The sequence below is a fragment of the Plectropomus leopardus genome, chromosome 20 (assembly GCF_026936395.1).
Source record: "Plectropomus leopardus strain MGB_pleo_1.0 chromosome 20, ASM2693639v1, whole genome shotgun sequence".
Taxonomy (NCBI): Eukaryota; Metazoa; Chordata; class Actinopteri; order Perciformes; family Serranidae; genus Plectropomus; species Plectropomus leopardus.
Genome location: NC_142195.1, coordinates 5,649,406 through 5,670,730, shown reverse-complemented (window position 1 = coordinate 5,670,730; position 21,325 = coordinate 5,649,406). Strand labels below are relative to the sequence as shown.

The window sequence follows — 21,325 nt, the reverse complement described above, 5'->3', positions numbered from 1 at the left end:
GAGCTGAATGTGAGAACACAATTAAATAGACTTTACACTGCCAGCTCCCGAATACAAAGTCTGTGTAATGTCTGATTGAGCCCATTTGTGAATAGAGCAGGTAATCGTCCAGAGATTTCACAGCAAGCGAGTGGGCTTGTTGATGAAGTTTCTCTCATGCAGCTTGCACGAAACTGGAAGAAAACAAGCATTCACTGATGTAGAAAAAAGGGTCATTTATACAAACTGGAAAGAGATTCAGGAATAGTAAGGGCTTAAGCAGAAATAGACAGACAAATTAAAGAAACGGCATGAGACTAAATTGGCTCTGACCAAATTACAAACCAGCTATTGGACTGCAGTGTAATCTGCATCTTGTCCTGCCTCCTGCACACTCTACCAAGACACTAACCCTCACCTAAACCACATAGAATATTTTCAACCAACACCAGGATGCTAGCAAGATGCTGGCACAGATTATTAAGATTTGGCAAAAGAGGCACATGGTAAGGAGTAGAAAAAAAACATCAAACTCAGATTGGAAGTGAACTCTGAACTCCTGTATGAAAGTTCCCTCGTTCGCATATTACGTCCTTACCTGCAGCGTTTCACCCTGACGCTGCTGTGGCGTATCATTCAGATGAGACAGGTTCCATCTGGCCGTCCGGTGGTGTATAATAACACAAACTGCTCTATCTGGCTGTTTCCAACTGATTCCATCCAAGGGTGTGTCATGTGAACACAAAAGGTGGCTTTTGGCATCAGGATAGCTGAAAGCACATCAAAGCGGCGCTTTTTGACAACTTCGGATTGACAATGTGCTGGTGCTACATGTGTGAAACTTGGTGGCTACTCATAGGCGGGAGTGTTTTGAATGAAGCACTGAGCATATGACGACAAATAAGACATGGATTATACCGCATGAGTTGTGTTTGTAAACAAATATTTTGATGGAGTTGTTATTAAATATGGACCCCGATGACTTCAATTCATGATGAATGTTTGCCTTTTTTGGATTTTTCATTCACCATGGAGGCATGTGATGAAGAAAATAGTTTTCTTCACAAATTAAACAAAACATGCATTGAGTGATTGATATACAAATGGCCATTTTGTGGGTGAAGTATTCCTTTAATTTTGGTTCAAATGCACTGAAAAGACTTAAATTACTGCCAACCATCTCTGGTATCTGTATCTGAGTAAATAACATTACAGGTAATAAACACGTTTAATACCATGAGAATCGAGTGCAGTTTTGACCCTCTTTTTTTCCCTGCAGAGCTGCAGCGCTGTGCTGTGTTCTGCCTGCTTCAGTGTGGCACAGAGATCCGTGACACTGATCTGGTGATGGTGGACAGAACTTTAACTGACATCTGTTTTGAAAACACTATCATATTGTAAGTCACCTTTTTTTCAGGTCTTTTTAGAGGTTCACGTTCAGTTGCAATCCAGTTTTAAGAGTTTTTTTTGTCCTACATGTGTGTAAGCAGCAGCGAGGTGGGTCCAGGATTTGAGCTTCGTGTTGAGCTGTACAGCAGTTGTGCAGTCGAGGATTTCTCCCTGGGGGCTTTAGGACCCAGGAGAGGGAGCCGTGTTGGTGGATCAGTGGGATGCTCCTCAGGGAGAAAGATCCGTGCTGCGTTTGAATCTGCAGCTGTTTGTGGATCCAGTGGAGGAAATGTCGGACCTGGGAGCGAGTCACCGCCTTCATCCCCTGACCTGTCCACACTGTGAGGATGACAATTCTCCCTTAAGCACACACCAAAGGGAACTATTTTGAGTGTCACCCTAATTTTGCCCAATGATTTATGTTTGAAGGGGGCCTAAGTATAACCTGCTGGCTCACACAACACTCAGAATCGAACACGTCCAGGAAGGTTTTAAGACGCATGATTTGTCGCTAGCAGCAACAGGTGAGTCATAAATCCTCTCATCTCTTCTTCTCCCCTCCTGTCCTTTCTCTCCTGCTTTTCTCTTCTCCTCCTGAAAGTTAATCCCTAATTTCTTTGTTTTCCCAGAGGATAATCCATTCTGGTTGCCTCTGTATGGCAATATGTGCTGCCGCCTAGTTGCTCAGCCTCTGTGCATGATTCAGCCAATCATAAATGGCCAGCTCAAGGTTAAGGTGAATTGATTTTCACATACCATCCTGCCTTTTGATTGTTTTTATATTCTAGGACATTATCATATACTGTATCAAATTACTCCCTGCTCTCATTCAGCTCGGAGAGGACCTTAATTGCTGGGAAAATGTCTACGGCGTCCTCAGGGGGCCAAGTCTTCTTTGCTACCAAAGTCAAGAGGACCCAGAGTCTGAGGACAAGCCATTACTTGTTATCCCCATCAGAAAGGTTAGTTCTAAATGAGCACAGTCTCATGAATAAATAGATGGATTCATTTACGGTTTTGTCCATATTGATTACAATTGACATGCCGAGGCTAACACAGTGCACTGGTAAATTAATGAAAACTTTCCAAGGAGAGGAATCCTGTTCTAATCGTGAGAATATGAAACCTGGAATATTTCACTTTTATCACTTTTATCCTGATTAATTTCTGTCACACTTTCAGACATACTATACACTCTCACTCACCATTATTTAAAAATGAATGTTAGTTAAAGTTAATCCCAGAATAAATGATATCCCCATACTGCAATCATACTACAGATACATAGGCAGTTAAACCCTTTTTTTAGACTTACACCTTATAACATGCAACAAAACAATAGTGCAAATCCAGTGGTGGAAAGAAACCAAGTGCATTTAGTTCATGCCAAGGTTAGGCAAATGTGTTTATATAGCACATTTTATACCCAAAGGCAACTCAAAGTGCCTTACAGATTATTCAAGTCAAAGTTCATTGTAGCCCAGTCACAAAGCATGTCTTAAAGGGCTGTACAAACAGTTATTTCAATTAAATTTCAAATTAAATTTGATCTTTAAAGTCCAATGTCACATATCATAATTTGCCTTGGAGGGCTTTACTACATCCCTTTGTCCGTGGACCCTCACAGCAGTTCAGGAGCCCCCACCCCACCCCCACCCCCCCCCTCCCACACACACACACACATTCACACATATTATATGATTCCTATTCTGAGGACTTTTGCTGAAGTGTTTTCATTCAACCTAATCACCATAATTAATGTTGACATTGTATGTTTCTGCAACTCACTGTATGTATGTAACATTTGTATATTTGTACAAAATGGATGTGTTTCAACCTTTCATTTCTTTACATTTCAACAGTGCTGTGGTTTATGAGTGATTACGTTTAGGCTTGAGTGTTTTGGCTTAAAGACTTGCTTTTGGTGGCGCAATTGTAGCTAGAAATGCCACCAATATCTTGCTGAAAAACACCCAGTTTTTTGGTCGCACAGTCTCTGGAAGACCCACTGCTGATGTCTCGCTAAATACACCCGGTTTTGGTAGCACAATTGCTGCTGGATATGCAGCCAATGTCTTGATAAGGATCAACTGGTTTGGTGGCACAGTTGTTACTGGAAATTTTGCCTGTGCCTCAATAAAATCAACTTGTTAGGTGGCACAATTTCTGCTGGAAATGGCAACAATGTCTTAAAAAAAAACATTGGTTTTGGAGGCACAGTCACTGCTGTAAATGTTGCCAATGTTTCAGTAAAAAAGCAATTGCTTTTAAAGGCAAAATTGCCACTGGAATGCCACCAATGTCTTAAAAAAAACTTTGGTTTGGTTGCACAGTAGCTGCTAGAAATGTTGCCAATGTTTCAATAAAAATCCACTGGTTTTGGTGGCACGATTGCAGCTGGAAAGGCTGCTGATGTCTCATTAAAAAGCAACCTGTTTTGTTGTTTGTTGATCTCAAACAGTGGTCTGCAGTGATCTGCAGCTTGGCTGCAATCTCGCCAAGGTCTCACACCATCTACCTTGTGATGGCTACATCAGCTCATATACATGTAATCAGAACTGCGTCACTTTAGGACCATTGAAATTATTTCTATTAGACATACAAATGTAAAGTGTTTGTTGTTGGCAGAAATGCAAAATGCCAACCATTTCTTTTGGGGTCTATGCTGTTTCATATGATGCAACTTGTACTTCTACTGTGACATTTCAGAGGAACATATTGTACTTTTCACACTATGCCCTCAGTCTGACAGCTCTTATTATGAGTAAGTGTTCAGAGTAAGATTGTATATCAGGGCGACCAGTAGCTCAGTTGGTAGAGCTGGCGAGATTTGTGTTTATTTGGTGTGTCCTGTCAAATGTTCCAGATGTAGTTAGCTTTGATTTCCTCTCTAAACTTCTTAAATCAACTCATTTTAAACAACTGTTAAAGGCTCAAAGAGGTACAATTATCTAATATTTCACAAATCAGTTAGACAAAAGGCCAAAATATTGAATACAGATTTGTCTTCCAGAACATTTTTTAAATGATTCTTTTCTGCTGCATTAATAATGTAGTGCAGCCCCAGATTTATCTTGTGACCTTTTGGAGGGGGTCCAACCCTTCGTTTGAGAGCCATTGGATTTACTCATGATTAATAAGTTGTAAAAACTAAAAAAGTTTCCATAGTGTAGTGTCATTTTACACAGCTGAGTGAAAAGAGGTTTTTGTCAGCAGCAGATGAGCTTCTGTCAACTGCATACAAAGCTGTTGGATTGTTTTGTCCACAGACACATCAGCTAATAAAATCTCATTGGGGAAATCGTAGCATCAATAACACACCTTTGGTACTTTTTCATGTTTATTCAAGAAAAATTCCAACCACATTATCCAAATAATTAGATGTGGAAATGATTATGAATGTATGTTTTCTCTGTCAGGACACCCTTGTATGTGTGTCAGAGAGAGAGCCCGTCCATTGCCAGAGTCTCTACATCAGCACACAGCTCCAAGGACAGGATGTCACCTATGTGCTGACCACACACACACCTGAAGACATGCAGCGCTGGACCGAGGCCATCTGGCAGCACGTCTATAACATGAGTGAGAAACAAAACTGAACACATGCAGTCCTCTCTCTAACACTAGCTACTCTTCCAGGGAAGCTGCGGAGGCAATATTTTAGAGGCCTGAGGACAGGTTTTAGGTTTCCCAGAGACACATTATGAGGAGGTTTTGTTTGATCTATTTGTCCTTCAATAAATTTGTTTGAATTTAGGCCATAGGCCAAGATTTAAATGTTTGCCTAAGTGTCACTATAAATTAGTAGATGCTTCATCAAACACCAGAGTTTGATTTGTACTACTGCACATAACATAACCAACACCTTTCTAATACCTGTGTAGTCCTCTAAATGTGTTACTATAATTACCAGCCAGGACAGCATCACAACGGCTGCTATTGTTTTCAAATGCTGAGTTTAGGTGTGTGTGTCATCTTGGCAAAATTAGTCCTGGTGACACCTATCGTAGCAGGAACTAACAGAGATGCCATTTTGGTATTTACCACGGGCCCTCCACTTTATACCAAGCGCACACAGAACTTGGTCTGTGTCTGTAGCCTTAGTCACTGTAGTGTGTCCCACAGCGTTGGGTCTAGTTGGTACTAGTCAGCTTTTTATTCGTTGCTTCATCTTGTTGACTCAGTGATGGCAGAGCCGGTCGGTGAATAAAATCATTCTAATTGGCATTTCAGCGTAAGGAGAGAAGAGAACCTGAAGTGATGAATGTAAACAAAGACAACTGAAATCAAGACAGAGTGAAGTGGAGATAAACTTGTAAAAATAAAAAAAGATTGTTCTTCAACCATTGAGCTCTTTCGGAGAAACATTTCCTGATGGTTTGTGTTGTCGGTAAATTTCCTATGTTGTTTTAAAACTGGATTGGGCTGTTAATGTGCAGGTCTTTTGGTTTCCCTTTTTGAAATTATTGCATATGTCTGCTGGTATGGAAGGGGTATTTTCTTTCATGCAGGCAAAAAACGTACAGAAAATGTCACCATTGTTTGCAGTCATTTGTGGTGTGTTCATGTGCAACATGAAGCGATACAACCAGTTGCTTTTGTCGCTAGCTTTCTGATATCAGCCCCCCCCCCCCTTTATGCTCCAGGCCTACACTGTTTTAAGCTGCAGATTGCTGTATTGCTATGGACTTTTTATTTAGATTTTGTTCTGGATCAGCATCAAAATACACACCCAAGCTAGAGTGCAGTAGTTCATGAGGTTGTGAATATCCACCTAAATTCACATTTGCACCCAAAATCACTATTTCTTTTCTTGTGTCATGGCCTGATTCTCTACCATATTTCAGTTAAATCTCTTCAAGATAATAAAGACTTAGACAAAAAGAAAAAAGGACTGAAATCATTACCTCTCAGGTTTGTTTAATCCACACTAAAACCAAAGTGTATATACGACTGGTGTTGGTTCTGTCAAGCTGTTTTCAGCAGTGACTTCCTTATAATCTGTCATCACTATGAAGGTTGCCAGGCCACCAGCAGAGACTTGTCAGTTTGTGTTTTTGTACGGATTAAACAGACGAGATATATGAATTGTTAATTTAATCTGACGCTCTAAACTAAAATGAGAGAGCTGTTGTTCAAAGAAACAGAGGGTTCTGTTTCTGCATGAATACATGAACGGTGTAGTTAATTCCACATTCACTCTGTTCAGCAATCTGATGCTCCGTCTCCCCAAACAAGGTCCCCAAGGACACTCCGCCACTCCGAGAGAGCAGTGCTCTGGATAACCGAACTGTACATTCCAAGCAGCAAAATGGAAAGAACCCAATATATTTTGCAATTTTGTACCTTTGAACAGAGACAGGCTAGCTGTTGTTCTAAGTTTCCAGTCCTGGTGCTCAGAAAAGCTAATTGAATTAACTTTGTATTTAGTGTACAGACCCTGTGACTTTTTCATAGTAAAAAAAAAAAAATAGCTTAAATTTTTCCAGAGTGTTCATAGTTGCATATTTTGAATTCTGAAGAAATGATAACCTCGTCATAGTGTTCACATTGTGTTCCTTGACTCACTGTTATCTGCAGGCACCAGGAAATTTAATGTCATCAAGATGCAACAGAAGCAGTTGCCAAACTTTTTACTGGGTTTTTCCAAGGAGTTTGGCATGATCCTACTGCATCCTCAAGTACAATCAATGTACAGTTGAGCAGTGTTGCAATCTTTTTTTCAAAGGGCAGGAGAAACAAACTGCACATGACTGCAGCCTCAACTCAAACTCAGCCAACCCTCCACTCTAGGAATGGTTCGAGGGGATGTTTATCAGGCTTTGTGTGTCGAGGAAGCAAAATACATCTGCTGATACCGTCTGATACCCGCAAGATGACATTCTTTAATGATGCATTCATGGCATGTGTGAGACATGCATGTCATTTCATGAATAGCCTGTCACAAAAGAACTTTTTGTACTTTCTTATTTTCTGAACATGAACAAAAAGGGATAATCTATATATCAAAAGACTAATGACAAGATTGTCTGTCTGGCTGTCTGTTTGTTTGTCTGTCCATCAATCTAACTCTCTGTCTTGCCTCCCCAATGTTACATTTGAAATTGCACAGCTTTCATGTTAACACACACGTTAACCTGCATATGTGACATACCTGTGTGTTAATACCATGATGAAAACTCTGAGTTATGTGTGTACAGCATCAATTAAGCTGGCGCCAGGTAATAGCTCACAGACATGCTATATGTGACATCTTGTGAAGTATCTAAACACAGTTCTATATATAGAACATTATAGGAGCCACAAGTTTGGGTGGGTAGTGATTTCTCCTTTATGGTGACACACAAACAGAATCATGATATTCTAGACAGCTAAGTGTATAGAGCTTTGTGTCATGTCAGTGAGACATTCCAGAGTGGACCAATTTTAGTCTCACAGTTGATGATTAGTAGTTTCATGTACATTCAAGCAAATTCTATATAACATAATACAACAGTGGGTTGCCTATGAGCGCCATCATGTTTGATCAGCAAAGTTAATTCAAGTTACACCAGTTGTAAAAAAAAAAGTAGGAGAGACAACTGATAAAAAAAATGGATGGATGGATAGATCAATGGATGAATAGTTGGATGGGCAGATGTGGATGGATGGATGGACAGATGGATGGATGGACAGATGGATGGACATACATGATAGATGGATAGATAGATAGATAGATAGATAGATAGATAAAAATGAACAGGTAGGTAGGTAGATGGATGGATGGATTGACAGGATGGAATTATTATCATTGTATATATATATATCAATTGTTCTATTAACTGGGAACGTGAATGTTAAATGTATTTTTGATCAGTTACAGTTACTGTGAAAAAAATGTTAATTACAGTTACTTATCAAAATGTTGGTGATTACAAAGAGTTTACATATAAAAAAGAATCTTTTCAATTTATATGGAAAACATTAATTCTGTTGCCATTGCCGCATAGAGAGATAGATAGATATGGACAGCTAGGTAGGTTGGTAGGTAGGTGGATGAATGGACATGGATGGATGGATGGATCCCTTGTGGAATACATTATGTCATCGACATTGACTAAGTCTTGTAGGAGCCCCCCTCCAAGCCTTTAATTAGATAAATAGATTCCTTTGCTTTGCATCAATACAGCCATGGGATAAAGTTTGCTTTTCTTTCATTCCTTCAAGTCTCTTCAGTGCCTGAACCAAGAGTGCATCCCTAAAACAGACACTGTGTACCTTGCAGCTATTGCTGTAGCGCTTAAGTGCTTATCTGAGAATTAAAATATGGAATAAATTTTGTTTAATAAGGCAGTGTTTGCAGGGAGCAATTGCATTTGGGGAATCTTTGAATGTGTCATCACAGCAATATTGTGTGAGTAAGTGAAGGTGTGATGCATGCCACTCCTTGGTGCGAATGAGGGTGTGTTTGTTTATGGGCAATCTATTGTTTACAATTTAACACTTATTTTCATATTGGAAAGAGATGATCTGTATGTTGTTGGTGCAAACTGCAAAATACAGCAACCTTCCTTAAGCATTTTAAATGCACGGTGACAAATGACGTGCAGGAGCTAAATCTTGGTAGTTATACTCACCAGTTATTCTCCCTCTACAATGTATGACACCGAGTACATTCCCTATTACAATGACCTAAGATAACTTGATTTTATGGATGTCGGCTTGCAGTACTCAGTCAGGCTCAAAGTTTATATTGTGAAGTCTGGGAAATAGTTGAAACCTCATTTAGGCTGCAGAGGTGCAAATCTGACTTGAGAACACCAGCACAGCACAAAAACAATTCTGATAACTAGATTGTCAACATACATACCTGTGTTTGATTACTGTACATATGGAGGATTATCACAGCAACATCTAGTGCTGCCTGGTATGTGGTACGACAGGTATGACATTGTCTCTATGCTGTATGCATTGTCAGGCCAACAAACTGAGATCATGCCGGCCTGTCAAGTATCAAGAATATTATTCGACAGCTTAACTGCACAGAAACAGAAGGTGGTTGTAAAATAACTGATACAAGCTTTTCAATTGGCATGAGAATGAATGCATCTGTATCTGTTGCAGGCCTCTGGAAGCAGTGTTGTGATCACCTCATGAAGATTGAAACGCCAAGCTCCAGGAAAGCCATTACTGTGAAGCAGGGATCACTATACCATGAAATAGGTAGTGTAACACAAGCGTGACACAGGTGCATCACATACTGTCGTCACTGCTACCTCACAGTGATATCAATCAACAAAAGCCTTTAATGGTGTTAGCACTGGCTTTGCCGGTTTACTTCCAGTCACCTATCACAGGTCATAATTTTATAACAAAAAACAGTTGTGTTTAATTTTTTTCCTGCAATTCTTACCCTTCAAAAGTTTTCATTCATTTCTGTATGAGCTCAAATATATTGTCAGAGTTACATTACAAATTCATTTTCAAATCATGCTGCATGAAAACCTTTGAAATCTGCAGTGACATCACTTTTCTTGTGCTGCTGTCAGACGCCTTTCACAAGTATTTAAATATTTAAAACATGAGCATATAAGTGCAATTTCTTTCAAAAAACATGCGGAAAAAGTCAAATTGGTAAGACATGTTCCATGAATTGCAAGAAAATAGTGGATTTAGAATTTTTTTTATCTTGGGTAAAAAAAAACTATATTCATAATTATTATAATTACAATTTTAATTTATGTTACAGAATTATTTTACATTTTTTAAGTTTCTTTCTCATTTTTTCCTAATTTTTATGTCATTTTCTATTGTATTTTCATTCAATGTATTTTGGGGTCATTTCTACTTTCATTGCTCATTGCCTTCTTCCCTTCTTAAAAAAAACAACTTTTTTTTAATCAACCCAATTTGCTCAGGGCTCCAGCAGATACTGAGCTTCATTCAGTCGACCTCAGAGCTGACAGTTTGTTTTATCTTAGCAGGAAAAACACAGGTGAAGTTGATAACAGTAACGATGGCTCAGCTCCACTGACTGAGAGATATTCCAATGAGTCAGCATACACAGTGTCAGTGGAATGCATGCATGTTATTGAATATAGCTGCACGTTTTTTTTCCTATGACATGCCAAAATGTGTGAAAAAGATCTGTTGCAGTTGTGTTTGGATCCACCTGATGAATGTAAGTTTACCCCCCTACTTTTTGCTTTTTTTCTCACCGCTAACCTCTGAGGGAAATATCTGTCTCTTTAGCTGCAAAACGCTCCTGTATGTTGAATGTTCACCAGGTAGCTGCTAACTTTAGTGCTGTTTGTTGCAGGGCAGGTTGTGCTCTATGGATTTGTAGATGCCCTTCACTCAAAGCAGCTACCTGCTGCAGCCTAAAACTATACTGATGAAAGCAGTTACATTTAACATAACATAACAATGTAAAAGCAAAACGATAAGGTGAAATAAGCAAGCTCCTTAGAGTATAAGAAAATGCAGCTGACTTATAGTTCTCTGTGGATTTCTCAATATGAAAGGCCCCTTACAAATACAAGTAGTGCTGCTATACATTTTTAATACATATAGATAGATAGATTTTATTGTCTGTCCCAAGTGGTGACAGAAATTCTCCTTTATAATAAGGATGACTCACTGTTTAAGACAGAATTAAACTAGCTGAAATTACCTTGCTCAAATTTTTGAAGCCCAAAACTCACAAATTGCTACTTGTGGCTTTTATTTTGGGCAATTAAACTTCTTCCCTCTCTCGCCCGAGAAAGCACTTAACCCGTGATTGCCACTTGCAGATGATTTCCACATCACATAGAATTAAAAGGCAACCAATGGCTGCCTCAAACTGCAGGTAAAATGCACAAATGTGAAACTATCTGTTGTTAAGGGATGAAAACTTGCAAACATAGATATCCATGGATTGATCAAATTGTCATGGCCTACTTACACAAACACATCTGTCTCTCCATACAGGCATTCTGACAATATAAAGAGACATGGAATGTAACGTCCCATTTGCTCACGCTGTGTCTTTATCTGCTGAAAGCTAGAATGGCGCCGTGCCTTAAAGTAGACAAACAAGTTTGAGTAAATAGCAGGATCTAAAAGAGATAAATAATGCTGACAAACAATGGCCTGGAACAATGAGCCAGACACTGTCACCATGAATGGGTGCATTATCTCCAACACCTGCTGACAAAAGCATCAGTCATGGTGATCAGAAAAATATACAGCTACATAATGTAGCCTACATAAAATAGCAACCAAGGGGAACAAATATGATAGCACCTAAAATGTGGGTTTGTTTGAACGACGAAATGCTGTTTTTTAAAGAGCATTCCAGTCATTAAGACACGAAAACAAAACTCAAAATAAGGAGAAGACTACAGTGCAGTGAAGGAAATAAGAATGTCTCCTGGAAATTCCTCCTTACCAAGCACAAAAATGTTGTCAGTCTCCAAAAGAAAGAAAATATGTGATCAAGAGTTTGATATCTCTAAAATGAAAAATTTCCTGTTCTTCCTCCTTTTCTTTTCTTTCAGTGTCACCCTCCTGTCCCAGAGAGGGTCTTGGGGTTGCAGATTTGTCTGTCGAGATCCGCACTTTGCTCTCCTCCTACTATAAGGAAAGGTAGGCTTTGCACTCCCTCGAACATTCAGTTTCACCTCTGCATGAATTTGCCAATATGATTTACTTTCTCTTGGACGTATTAAACACAAAATCCTCTCCTAATGCTCATGAAGACATGCATAATCACTTGTTTGTTGTGACATTCCAACACAGCTTGCATTGTACAAGTGAAAGCAGTGCAACACTAGATAGGACTCCGAGGCATGAAAATAAGCTTTACAACAGACGGACAAAAATGCGTGTCTGAATTTGACCCTCCCTTACAGACAAGAGGCGCTGAGTGAAAAAGCGAATTCCTGCCTGTATAGTTTCACCATGTATATTCCTCAATGCATACTTTTTCTGTCAACATTTCAATAGTAGATATGTCAGCAAAGGTGCCAGATATGTGAGAGATGAATTCTTTGTAATATCTGACAGTCTCTTGAGATTTCAGATCTTTAAATAAGTATTTCACTGGTTGTCACACTGGGCTGTCTATACAGTGGAAAGATGCAAACAGGCTACTTTTGAAATTGATGCTACACAATTGAAAAATAGAAAAGGACATTTTCTTTTGCTAAAGAGTTAAAAGCACCTCACAGCTACCAGAATGCACTGTGCCATACCAGAACAATAAATGCTCCCGCTCGTGGTTGACATAATATGACCATGGCTGTATTACACATTGGCGGATGGCTGGTAACAAACAATCTTATGTTACAGTTAAGCAGGAAACTAAAACATGTTTCTGTTATTCCTTTATCACTCAAGCCATTATACAACTAAATCTCAGAAATAATCCATTATGAAGCATTTTATTTTTCGCTGTGGACATCTGACAATGGTTTTTAGGGATGGTTTTACTTTCAGTGTCCTTTAATGTATTTTTGCATTTATGTATGTCACTGTTCCTTATGGCCGACTCTGTGTAATTATTTTATTCTGTGTTTTGCTTTACCTGGCTGCAAATCAAATTTCCCTTAGGGGACAATAAAGTTGAAAGTTGAAAACATTTAAGGCAAGGACTATGCAGTGTAATAACAGAATCTTGCCTTATATAGCCTTGTTCCCACTGTTAAAAAAAACCACTAACACCAACTAACATCTGGCTTTTTAATACAATGGGAATATGTACAATTGGTACTCAGACCTGGGTCAAATGACTCTGCAGTAGTCAGAGGTATTTATCGCCTCTGGTGCCAATCGGCATTGATGGGAACTCAACACTGGAGTGGACGTGCTAATTTCAGCTCCTCAACTTGCGAGATGCAATATCATGCCGTCACTAATCACTGTCTGTCTCTTCCTAAGCAGCGCTAAAACATCAATCAACATCAGTCTGCACCGAGTTTGAAAAAGAGAGACTGAATAAGTAAGAGGTATATAAAGAGAGTGCTGCTTTCTACTTTTTACCTGTTCTCTGGCTTGTCTGTGACATTGAGCGGACACACCAAAGCAATCACACACACACATACTCGTCTGCTGCAGAGCTGCGTACAGAGCTTTGCTCTACTGGCATTAGAAATACACTCAGTATCCTATTTTCAGGGGGTTAACCATGTTTAAAAAACCTGCATGCATGCGCTAATTTTGGTGGGAAAGGGGTATATTTTATCAGTGCTGCTTAGTTTTACCTTTTCGTCTCAGTTTGTTTGGCCTCCGTTTTCACTGTGAAGAAGTAGTCTGACTCTCACTTCCTTTTCAAACACTGTCCCTCTTACAGCTAAACAGGGCACTAAAATGTGTTTCTGCAAACATTTTAGGAGAAAAATAGACAGTGCAGTAACATAATTTTGTTTACATCCAATCAGCTCCATCTAGTTTTACTATTTGATCAGATTTCAGTTTGAAAGAGAAAGAGGTAGAGACTCTTTGTGTCAGCAGTTGTGGGCAATAAAAATTGCAGAAGTACAAGTGTTAATCCAGAGCAACAGCCTGAGAGCCAGAGAAGCTCTACATTCATCATCTGGCGTAGTTTCACCAATGTCTTGATACAAAGCTGGTTGAAATTTGGTGGAGTATCCCTTTAGGTATTGCACATACCCTGCTATTTCTGACTGTTTTATAGCAGGACATGTAAACAGCTTAGTACAGTCATGTCACAATAAATATATAATTACTGTGGGAGGTTAATATTTTTATATCATAGAGTTATGGAGTGATTAAGCTTTATAAGTTGTAATTACATTATTAATTCATGTTTGGTCAGTCTGTTTACCATAATGGAAAAAGCAATTATGAACGATTACAACCGTCACAAACTGTTCCACTGGCACCTATGAAGGTCAGCAGTGACGTGACATCACAGCTAAGCAAGATAAATACCTCTTTGACTAAAACACATACTGCTCCTCTTGTACGTTGTGGGCTAAGTCATCAAGCCTAGACTTCTTTCCAGACAATTTGACTTGTTAAAATGACAAACACTCAAAGTTACAAGTTTAAGTCGGCACATAATGCATCCGGGTGTCAAATTCCACATATATTGTTTGAGAATGTGGTGGTTTGTGTACAGAAGAAGACCAGAGATTGGTCCAAAGATGTCCTGGAGAACAGGTTGTGCTGGAGATTTTGATAGTTGATATATGTGAAGGAACAAGCTAAGAAGATGACAAAGAGTTGACAGCGCTGGCTTTGTGTAACTTTGAATGCTTTGTGTGTGTGTTTCCAGCAGTCTGGAATGTATTTTTCCATTTTTCTAGCAATGAGTCAGACATGTCTGGTATTGTATGCACAGCCATATTATATGCAGCAATAGGATAGACAGTAGCTCACTGATAGTTAGATGCCTGGCTGTCTCCATTGCTGTAAAGAATGAGTCACTTGTAATTTAATAACTGTTTCTGATGTGCATAGAGTTTGACATCATCTTGGATCTCATTTCCATAAATCATAGACGATGATTTGCCAGCGATTAATTTATATTTAACGGAGACGTATTGTGCTTTTCTGTGTTTTGTTACTAACATATAGTGTTAGAATGAAGAATGTTCATTAAAAATGGTAAAAGTTTCAAATAATGAGGTAAATGTATGTAGAAGTAAAAACCTCAGCCTTCAGACCGTACAAAAGTTGTTTCCAACTTTTTGGTCTACTCTGGCAACAGTATAACGCCATAGTGTGTGTGAATTTCAACACATTGTCATGCCAAGTCTTCACATATTGCTGCTTTGTCAGTGGACCTTTGCATCCTCATTTTACACTCAAGGTATCCTTCTGCATCTGCATCTGTTCCAGGATGATGCTACCAATGCCAGGATGTCAATAAAAGCACATGGTTAAGATTTGGCTAAAAAGGCACAGGTGGTTAGGTTTATGCAACAGAAGCATGTGGTTAGGTTTAGAAGAAAACATCCTGGTTTGGCTCTACATTGATACGAAAAGTAATTACCGATCTCTAGCATAAAGGTCTGATCTTTGTCCATTCCCCTTCTGCCTACCCTATAGGCACCCTTGAGCTTCTTATATTATGTTGTTACGGGCAGCGTTTCAATGTGACACTGTCCAGCGGTGTCTCATACAGCCGCAATAGGTGCTGTGCTGCCGTGTTATCAACTGACGCTGCCCATTCACATATCATATGGCCATGCCAACTGTTCTCTGGCCAACTAGCAGTGTATATCATAACACCACGAAAAGTGCCATCCAGCAGCATTACAAACTGATGCTTGCGCATCATACTGTGGCAGAAAGCAGCTTTAAGCATTGGTATTCTACGCCGAAATCACTGAAAAAGCAGCGGACTTCGGAATAACGGGCTGGTAAATTTCCTTGATTTTTCATCTTAACCTGTCCAGTTGTGTTTAGCAGCTATTGTTGGTGACTTTTCGCTGTAGAAAGTGCAACTATTCACTGCTACAGTCATTCCCCATGTACATTGCTACTTGCAGCTACATGCTTACACCAGAGAAACATGTTATCTTGGTCATGGATGTTGTCAAATTTCTCCCCAGTGTTGGATCATAGCCCTGCCGGAACATGTCTGATTGTATTAAGAAGCTTTAATTGTTGCTTTTTCATGGAAGAATGTGCCGCTATTCTCCATTGCAGTTAGCCTAAACTGCTAATGTACATGTAGGCATGCTAAAGCCAGGGAAACATGTAATGTAATGTAATCTTGTTCGCTGATTTTTGGATCATATATCTGCTGAAACATTTCTGGTTGTGTTAGCAGCTTTCGTTGGTAATTTTTCACAGTAGGAAGTGACGTTATTTTCTGTTGAAGTCATTCTCCGGCAGCAAGTACATTGCTACTTAGATGTAGCTACATGCTAATATCAGGGAAACATGTAATTTTGGTTGCTGATGTTGTTAATTTCTCCTTAATTTCTGATTGCACTCCCGCTGGAGCATGTCCAGTTGTATTTAAAAGCTTTTATTGGTGATTTTTCAGGATAGAAAGTGCTGCTGATGCTTATTAATTTCCCCGGCATCATTGCTGCAGAAACGCTGAGATACAGAGCTGGAAAGCTGACCAATAAGAGCGGACTGGACTTATTAAGAAAAACAGGCTTAAAGAGACAGGCGCTAAAACAGAGAGTTTTAGACAGAGAAGGCCGATGTTCTAGCACAGACAGTTTGAGAAAAATTTTTTTTTTTAGACCATTAAAACATGCAAACGTGTTTAAGTACAAGTGTGATTGTGAAAATGAGCAGAGAGGGTCTGTTGGGTGAGATGATATAAGCAGTGAAGAAATTTTAAATTGATTATTAGGTTGATATATTAGTTCTTGAAAGTAGGCCTACAAACAGCCTAAAGTCCAGTCATTTGACTGTTTAATTAAAATTAAAATAGAACTCATATAAAATGCTTTGTAACCACAGCACTCTAATCTTGTATACCTGAAAGTTTGGTTTGTGGGCAAAGACAAATGTCACCTGTGAAATGCATTTCCTTCTACTTGGAGGCAAATGAGGCCAACCAGTATAATCATGTCCTTGTCAAAGTGATCTGGCGAATAATGTTTCGTGTCTGTTCCCGTAAATAAGAGGATCATATCCTCATACCAGCCCATGCCCAGATGAGATTGGCAACCTCACAGTTGTGGTTTTAACAGATATGCCCATAAAGAGTTTCAACTGTCAAGATGTGTGTGCTGGTTTAACCAGGAATTGGAACTGGAATTTGGGTGTGAACATGTTAGTGTGTCAGCCACAAAACAATTTCCATTGCAATATACCAGCATTGCAATTAATTTAACACGGCCAATTAGATACAAACCTAAACAGATGGGAGCTGACTTATTGGATGCCGTTTAAGAACTCCTGCATCCTTTTCTTTTTTGAAAAATTGTACTACAGTTTTATTTTTTTCTCAGTTATTGATGACCTTGCCACAGGTGCACTGGAGGAGTGAGAAACATATTTATTTGTTTGTAGTTACCATTCCTGTTCAAGGAATCAGACATGGACATGATTGATGGTGCTATTTAAAAATCTGCAGAGGACATTTCCAAACTATTGGCTGTTTTTTTTCTTAACTGTTAACTCACCAAACAATATTGTAAAAAAAAAAAGTCAAACAAAAAAGGATGAAGAGTGTCAGTCTGAAATACCAACTCAAAATTGACTGGATGGTCATTTTAAATGCAGAAAAACCTTGCTGTTTCTTTTTCTAGCGATATACATTTTGTGCATGTTGAAAAAAATCAGTACATGTAATATTTACATATTACATTTACATATACATGTAGTATTTTGTAATCAATGTGTTGCTCATTTGTGTATACGCTAAGGCCACTACAAATATTGACTTGCTTTTGCAACACACAACTATTTAAAGGTTTTGGGTTTGTTCACATACAACATGCCTGTATTTTTAATTAGGATAAGTTCAACTGTGACCCTGTTATACACATAGACTATAATGAATGTAGTGACTATTATGGTAGTCACTGGTTTGTGGACTCCCAATTTGAAGCCTTGAGTCTGGCATTTTGGCCATCAGGGGTGGATTTTTATAGCCAAAAGTGACCATATTTGGACGACAGGTCGGAGCTATAGAGGAGCCTGTGCCGGGCTTTAAACATGTTTATTCCTGCTGTAAATTTGGACATTTTAATGAGAGCCAGCCTCAAGTGGCCATTTCAGAATTTGGCGTTTTTGCTACTTCCACGTTGGCTTTTATTTTTTCAGCACCAGGGTTTGCCACAAGACGAAACCACAGAAGCAGTTTGGCCTGCTCGCACCTTTATGGTGAGTCATTAGGCAATTCATGAAGGACATCCTTAATTAAATTTTCAGAACCCTTTGGAGTGTCTGCCAGCGGTTCTTTGCCAACATGATGGACATTGAGCATCTTATGGCCACACCATTTAAAGCTCTTGAAGTATGTTAAGTTTAGGTTCTATGAATCTTATGAATCTTCTAAGTCTTCAGTCCATAACTAAGGTAAAAGTAAGAACACTTGCACACAGGCTCAGGTTCAGATACAGTCCAACAGCAACACAGCTTATGTTCAGTTATCAGGGGTACCCTGTATAGATCATGGATGTATAAAGACACTGGATACAGTGATGGAGGCAGACCTTGTTCATTCCTATGAGAGTTGCGTGAGTTGGTGCACAAAGCCAAAAATGATTGGCTTCTCAGGTATAAAAATTACCTGGATTTGCCAGGGTTAGGGTTAGGGGTTAGCCTGGATTCTGCCTCATTGGGCCCATAGAGTGCCCCAGGAAGGAGTCCTAAAACCTGTAAATAAGTTAGCATTTTAGCACTCCAACTTCCCTCTTCTCATAGTTAAATGGTTTTTGTTGGATGTCTGAAATCTGAGCAAAAGCTTAAGAGAATTTCAAGTTTTGTTCTGTGACATAAAACATGTAAGTAAATACCTTCCTCACGAATTTGGAAGCTTTTATGTGTCTTAAAAAAGGCAGATGCTAATAAGTAGCTAAATAAAACTACTGGACATCATCACACTAAACACATCTTTACAGCCTCACTGTGAGAATCATCCTATGTGTAAGTATTAGTATTTTGAACTTGAGGCAGTAATTCAGGTCCTGTTGTGTCTAATAATGTCCAAAAATGACATTCTGTAATCTTAGTCTTTTAAGAGCATGAATTACGATGAAATAAAATGCCTTAGCTTGACGATTTTTGGGCAACATACTGTGCACCGCCTGAGGGCTTCTCCACAATCCCTCTTTGATTTTTGAAACTAACTTGCTTTTGGCATAGTCTGACTCAATTAAATTGTTTTGAATTCCCCTTTTTTTCCCAAGTGACTCCCCTCATGAAAAGGCCTCTGAGTTAAGCAGCACATGTGCCTTAACATGTTCACACTGGATTTTTCCCAATCACCTCTATCATTTTGCCTCCTAGCTTTTTGAAACCTCTCCAATACATTTAAAGCTACAAAGAGCAGGTGAATCAAAAATACCCAGGACAAAAGAGGAATTAGCTTATAAGTTGGTGCCTCATTCAGCATGGCTCCCTTTGTTAATGGTTTTAGCCCTATTCAAATGAAATGCGTTTTCAGTTATCACAGGCCTTGAACGGTGTTAGGTGATGAGCAATTTGCACGCAGTAATCAGCAACAATGATGGGAGTGTCGCTTCTGTTTGTTTTTGTCACACCTGAAGATGCCACGCATTACGCAATAAATCTTAGAATAATAAATATAACAGCAACATAATAGTAGGACACACGTGAGCTCTACGCATGTAGGTATGACAAACAAATAAAAACAAAGCTTACGAAAGCACTGTTGAGGTATTTTTCTCTGATGTATCTGTTTTTATACTGTACACTGAACAGCCCAAAAAATAAAACCACTGGCTGGTGAAGTGAATGATATTGATCAATTTGTCACAATGCAATAATCTGCAGGGAAAAATTGGGTTTTGGCATTCATGTGGGTGCCACTTGATACTTCACCCACGTGAACACCATTGCAAACTAAGTACATGACAAAGAAGCTCAAGGCATCAACCTGGCCTCTAAAAAAAATTCCCAAGGTCCCAAACTGATCAAGCATTTGTGGGATGTGCTGGTACCCTGGAGGTACCCTCAAGGTACCCTTGATCCATGGTGGGGTCCCCTTGAATCGGACTGGCTCTGACAATATATTCTCGTCCCAAGTCATCCTATATAGCCGCTTTGACAAAAGCATGGGTGGTTGAGGCCATGACACGCAAGATGCAGGATGCTTGATCAGTTTGGGATCTGGGGACTTTGGAGGCCAAAGTGGACGGTGTGAGCTTTATGTCACGTTCTTGGGTGGAACGTGTCAGGGGTCATCCACATGACCCAAGGTATCCAGGCAGAACGCTTCATTGATACGAAATCATCATAGTTTTTCCACTTCACCTGTCAGTGGTTTTCATATTTTTGCTTATTGGTTATATACTGTATGTAGGTCCATGAAGTGTTGATAAAGGCCACAATTAAGAAATGTAAGATATAATAATAAAAGACCAGAAGCAAAATGTCTCCATGCTTAATGAACAAAGAGAGAAAAAAATCTGACAGTGCTTGCTTCCCACAGGAAATGAGAGCGTTATCACAGATTTTAAAGCCCACAGGAAGCTATAAATAGTACTGCTGTGCTGTTTGTTTATTGGACATTTAATTAAGGAACATAATACCTGAACATTTTTTTAATTGCACAGGTATGCACGCCCTATAAAGGAGTGACACCTTGCATTGGGGCACGATTACATAGATGATCCTTTTGTGACAATTACCACACCTCCTAAATTAAGCTTCAGGCCACTACCTCTGTGCAAGATGTAATTTTTGTTTTTTAAGTTGGCACACCAATGCAGTGATTGCTGTTACACCTGATGCAACACTAAAGAAAATGATAAAAAAGTAGTTAAATGTTTTCGGTGGATTTGTGGGAAAACACCAGTGGTGGAGGATGTATTCAGATCCTTTACTGAAGTAAAAGTACTAATAAGACACTGTGAAATACTCTGTTACAAGTAAAAGCCCATCAATGAACTTGAGTTAAAGTGAGTAAGTAGGAACATTTAGTCAAAGTATTAAAAGTAAAATTTCAGAAAATCTTCAAAAAAACAAGCACCCAATACACTTAAATATATTCTAAATAAATTAGAAAATGACTTAAAATTATTTTAAAAAAAAGGAAAATAAAATAAAAGTTTATTAAAAATAGTTGCCATTTCTGTCAGTCATCTCATTAATTAATCATTTAAACTGTACTTTTATAAACTGTTGGGTATGCAAAAATCTTAATCTTTAAGATAACTAGTATTAAATCTTTTTTTTTAAAAAAGAAGTGTAGTGAAAAGTATAATGTTTCCCTCTTAAATGTAGTTGTGTTATTATAAAGTCCCATAAAAAGAATAGTAATGTAAAGAACAAGTATCTCAAATTTGTACTTCACTACCATACTTGAGTA

At 38.8% G+C, this 21,325-nt stretch overlaps 1 protein-coding gene across 2 annotated transcripts in view; it reads left to right on the top strand.

The window, feature by feature from the left end:
- LOC121960080 (rhotekin) overlaps positions 1-21,325 on the top strand; it is a 53,908-nt gene that overhangs the window by 5,322 nt on the left and 27,261 nt on the right. For both annotated transcript variants that reach the window (XM_042509680.2, XM_088070698.1), the window contains exons 5-12: positions 1,259-1,376; positions 1,470-1,709; positions 1,798-1,892; positions 1,998-2,104; positions 2,202-2,330; positions 4,788-4,950; positions 9,472-9,570; positions 11,889-11,976. In XM_042509680.2, coding sequence (XP_042365614.2) covers positions 1,259-1,376; positions 1,470-1,709; positions 1,798-1,892; positions 1,998-2,104; positions 2,202-2,330; positions 4,788-4,950; positions 9,472-9,570; positions 11,889-11,976 — 1,039 coding nt within the window. The remainder of the gene's footprint in view (positions 1-1,258; positions 1,377-1,469; positions 1,710-1,797; positions 1,893-1,997; positions 2,105-2,201; positions 2,331-4,787; positions 4,951-9,471; positions 9,571-11,888; positions 11,977-21,325) is intronic.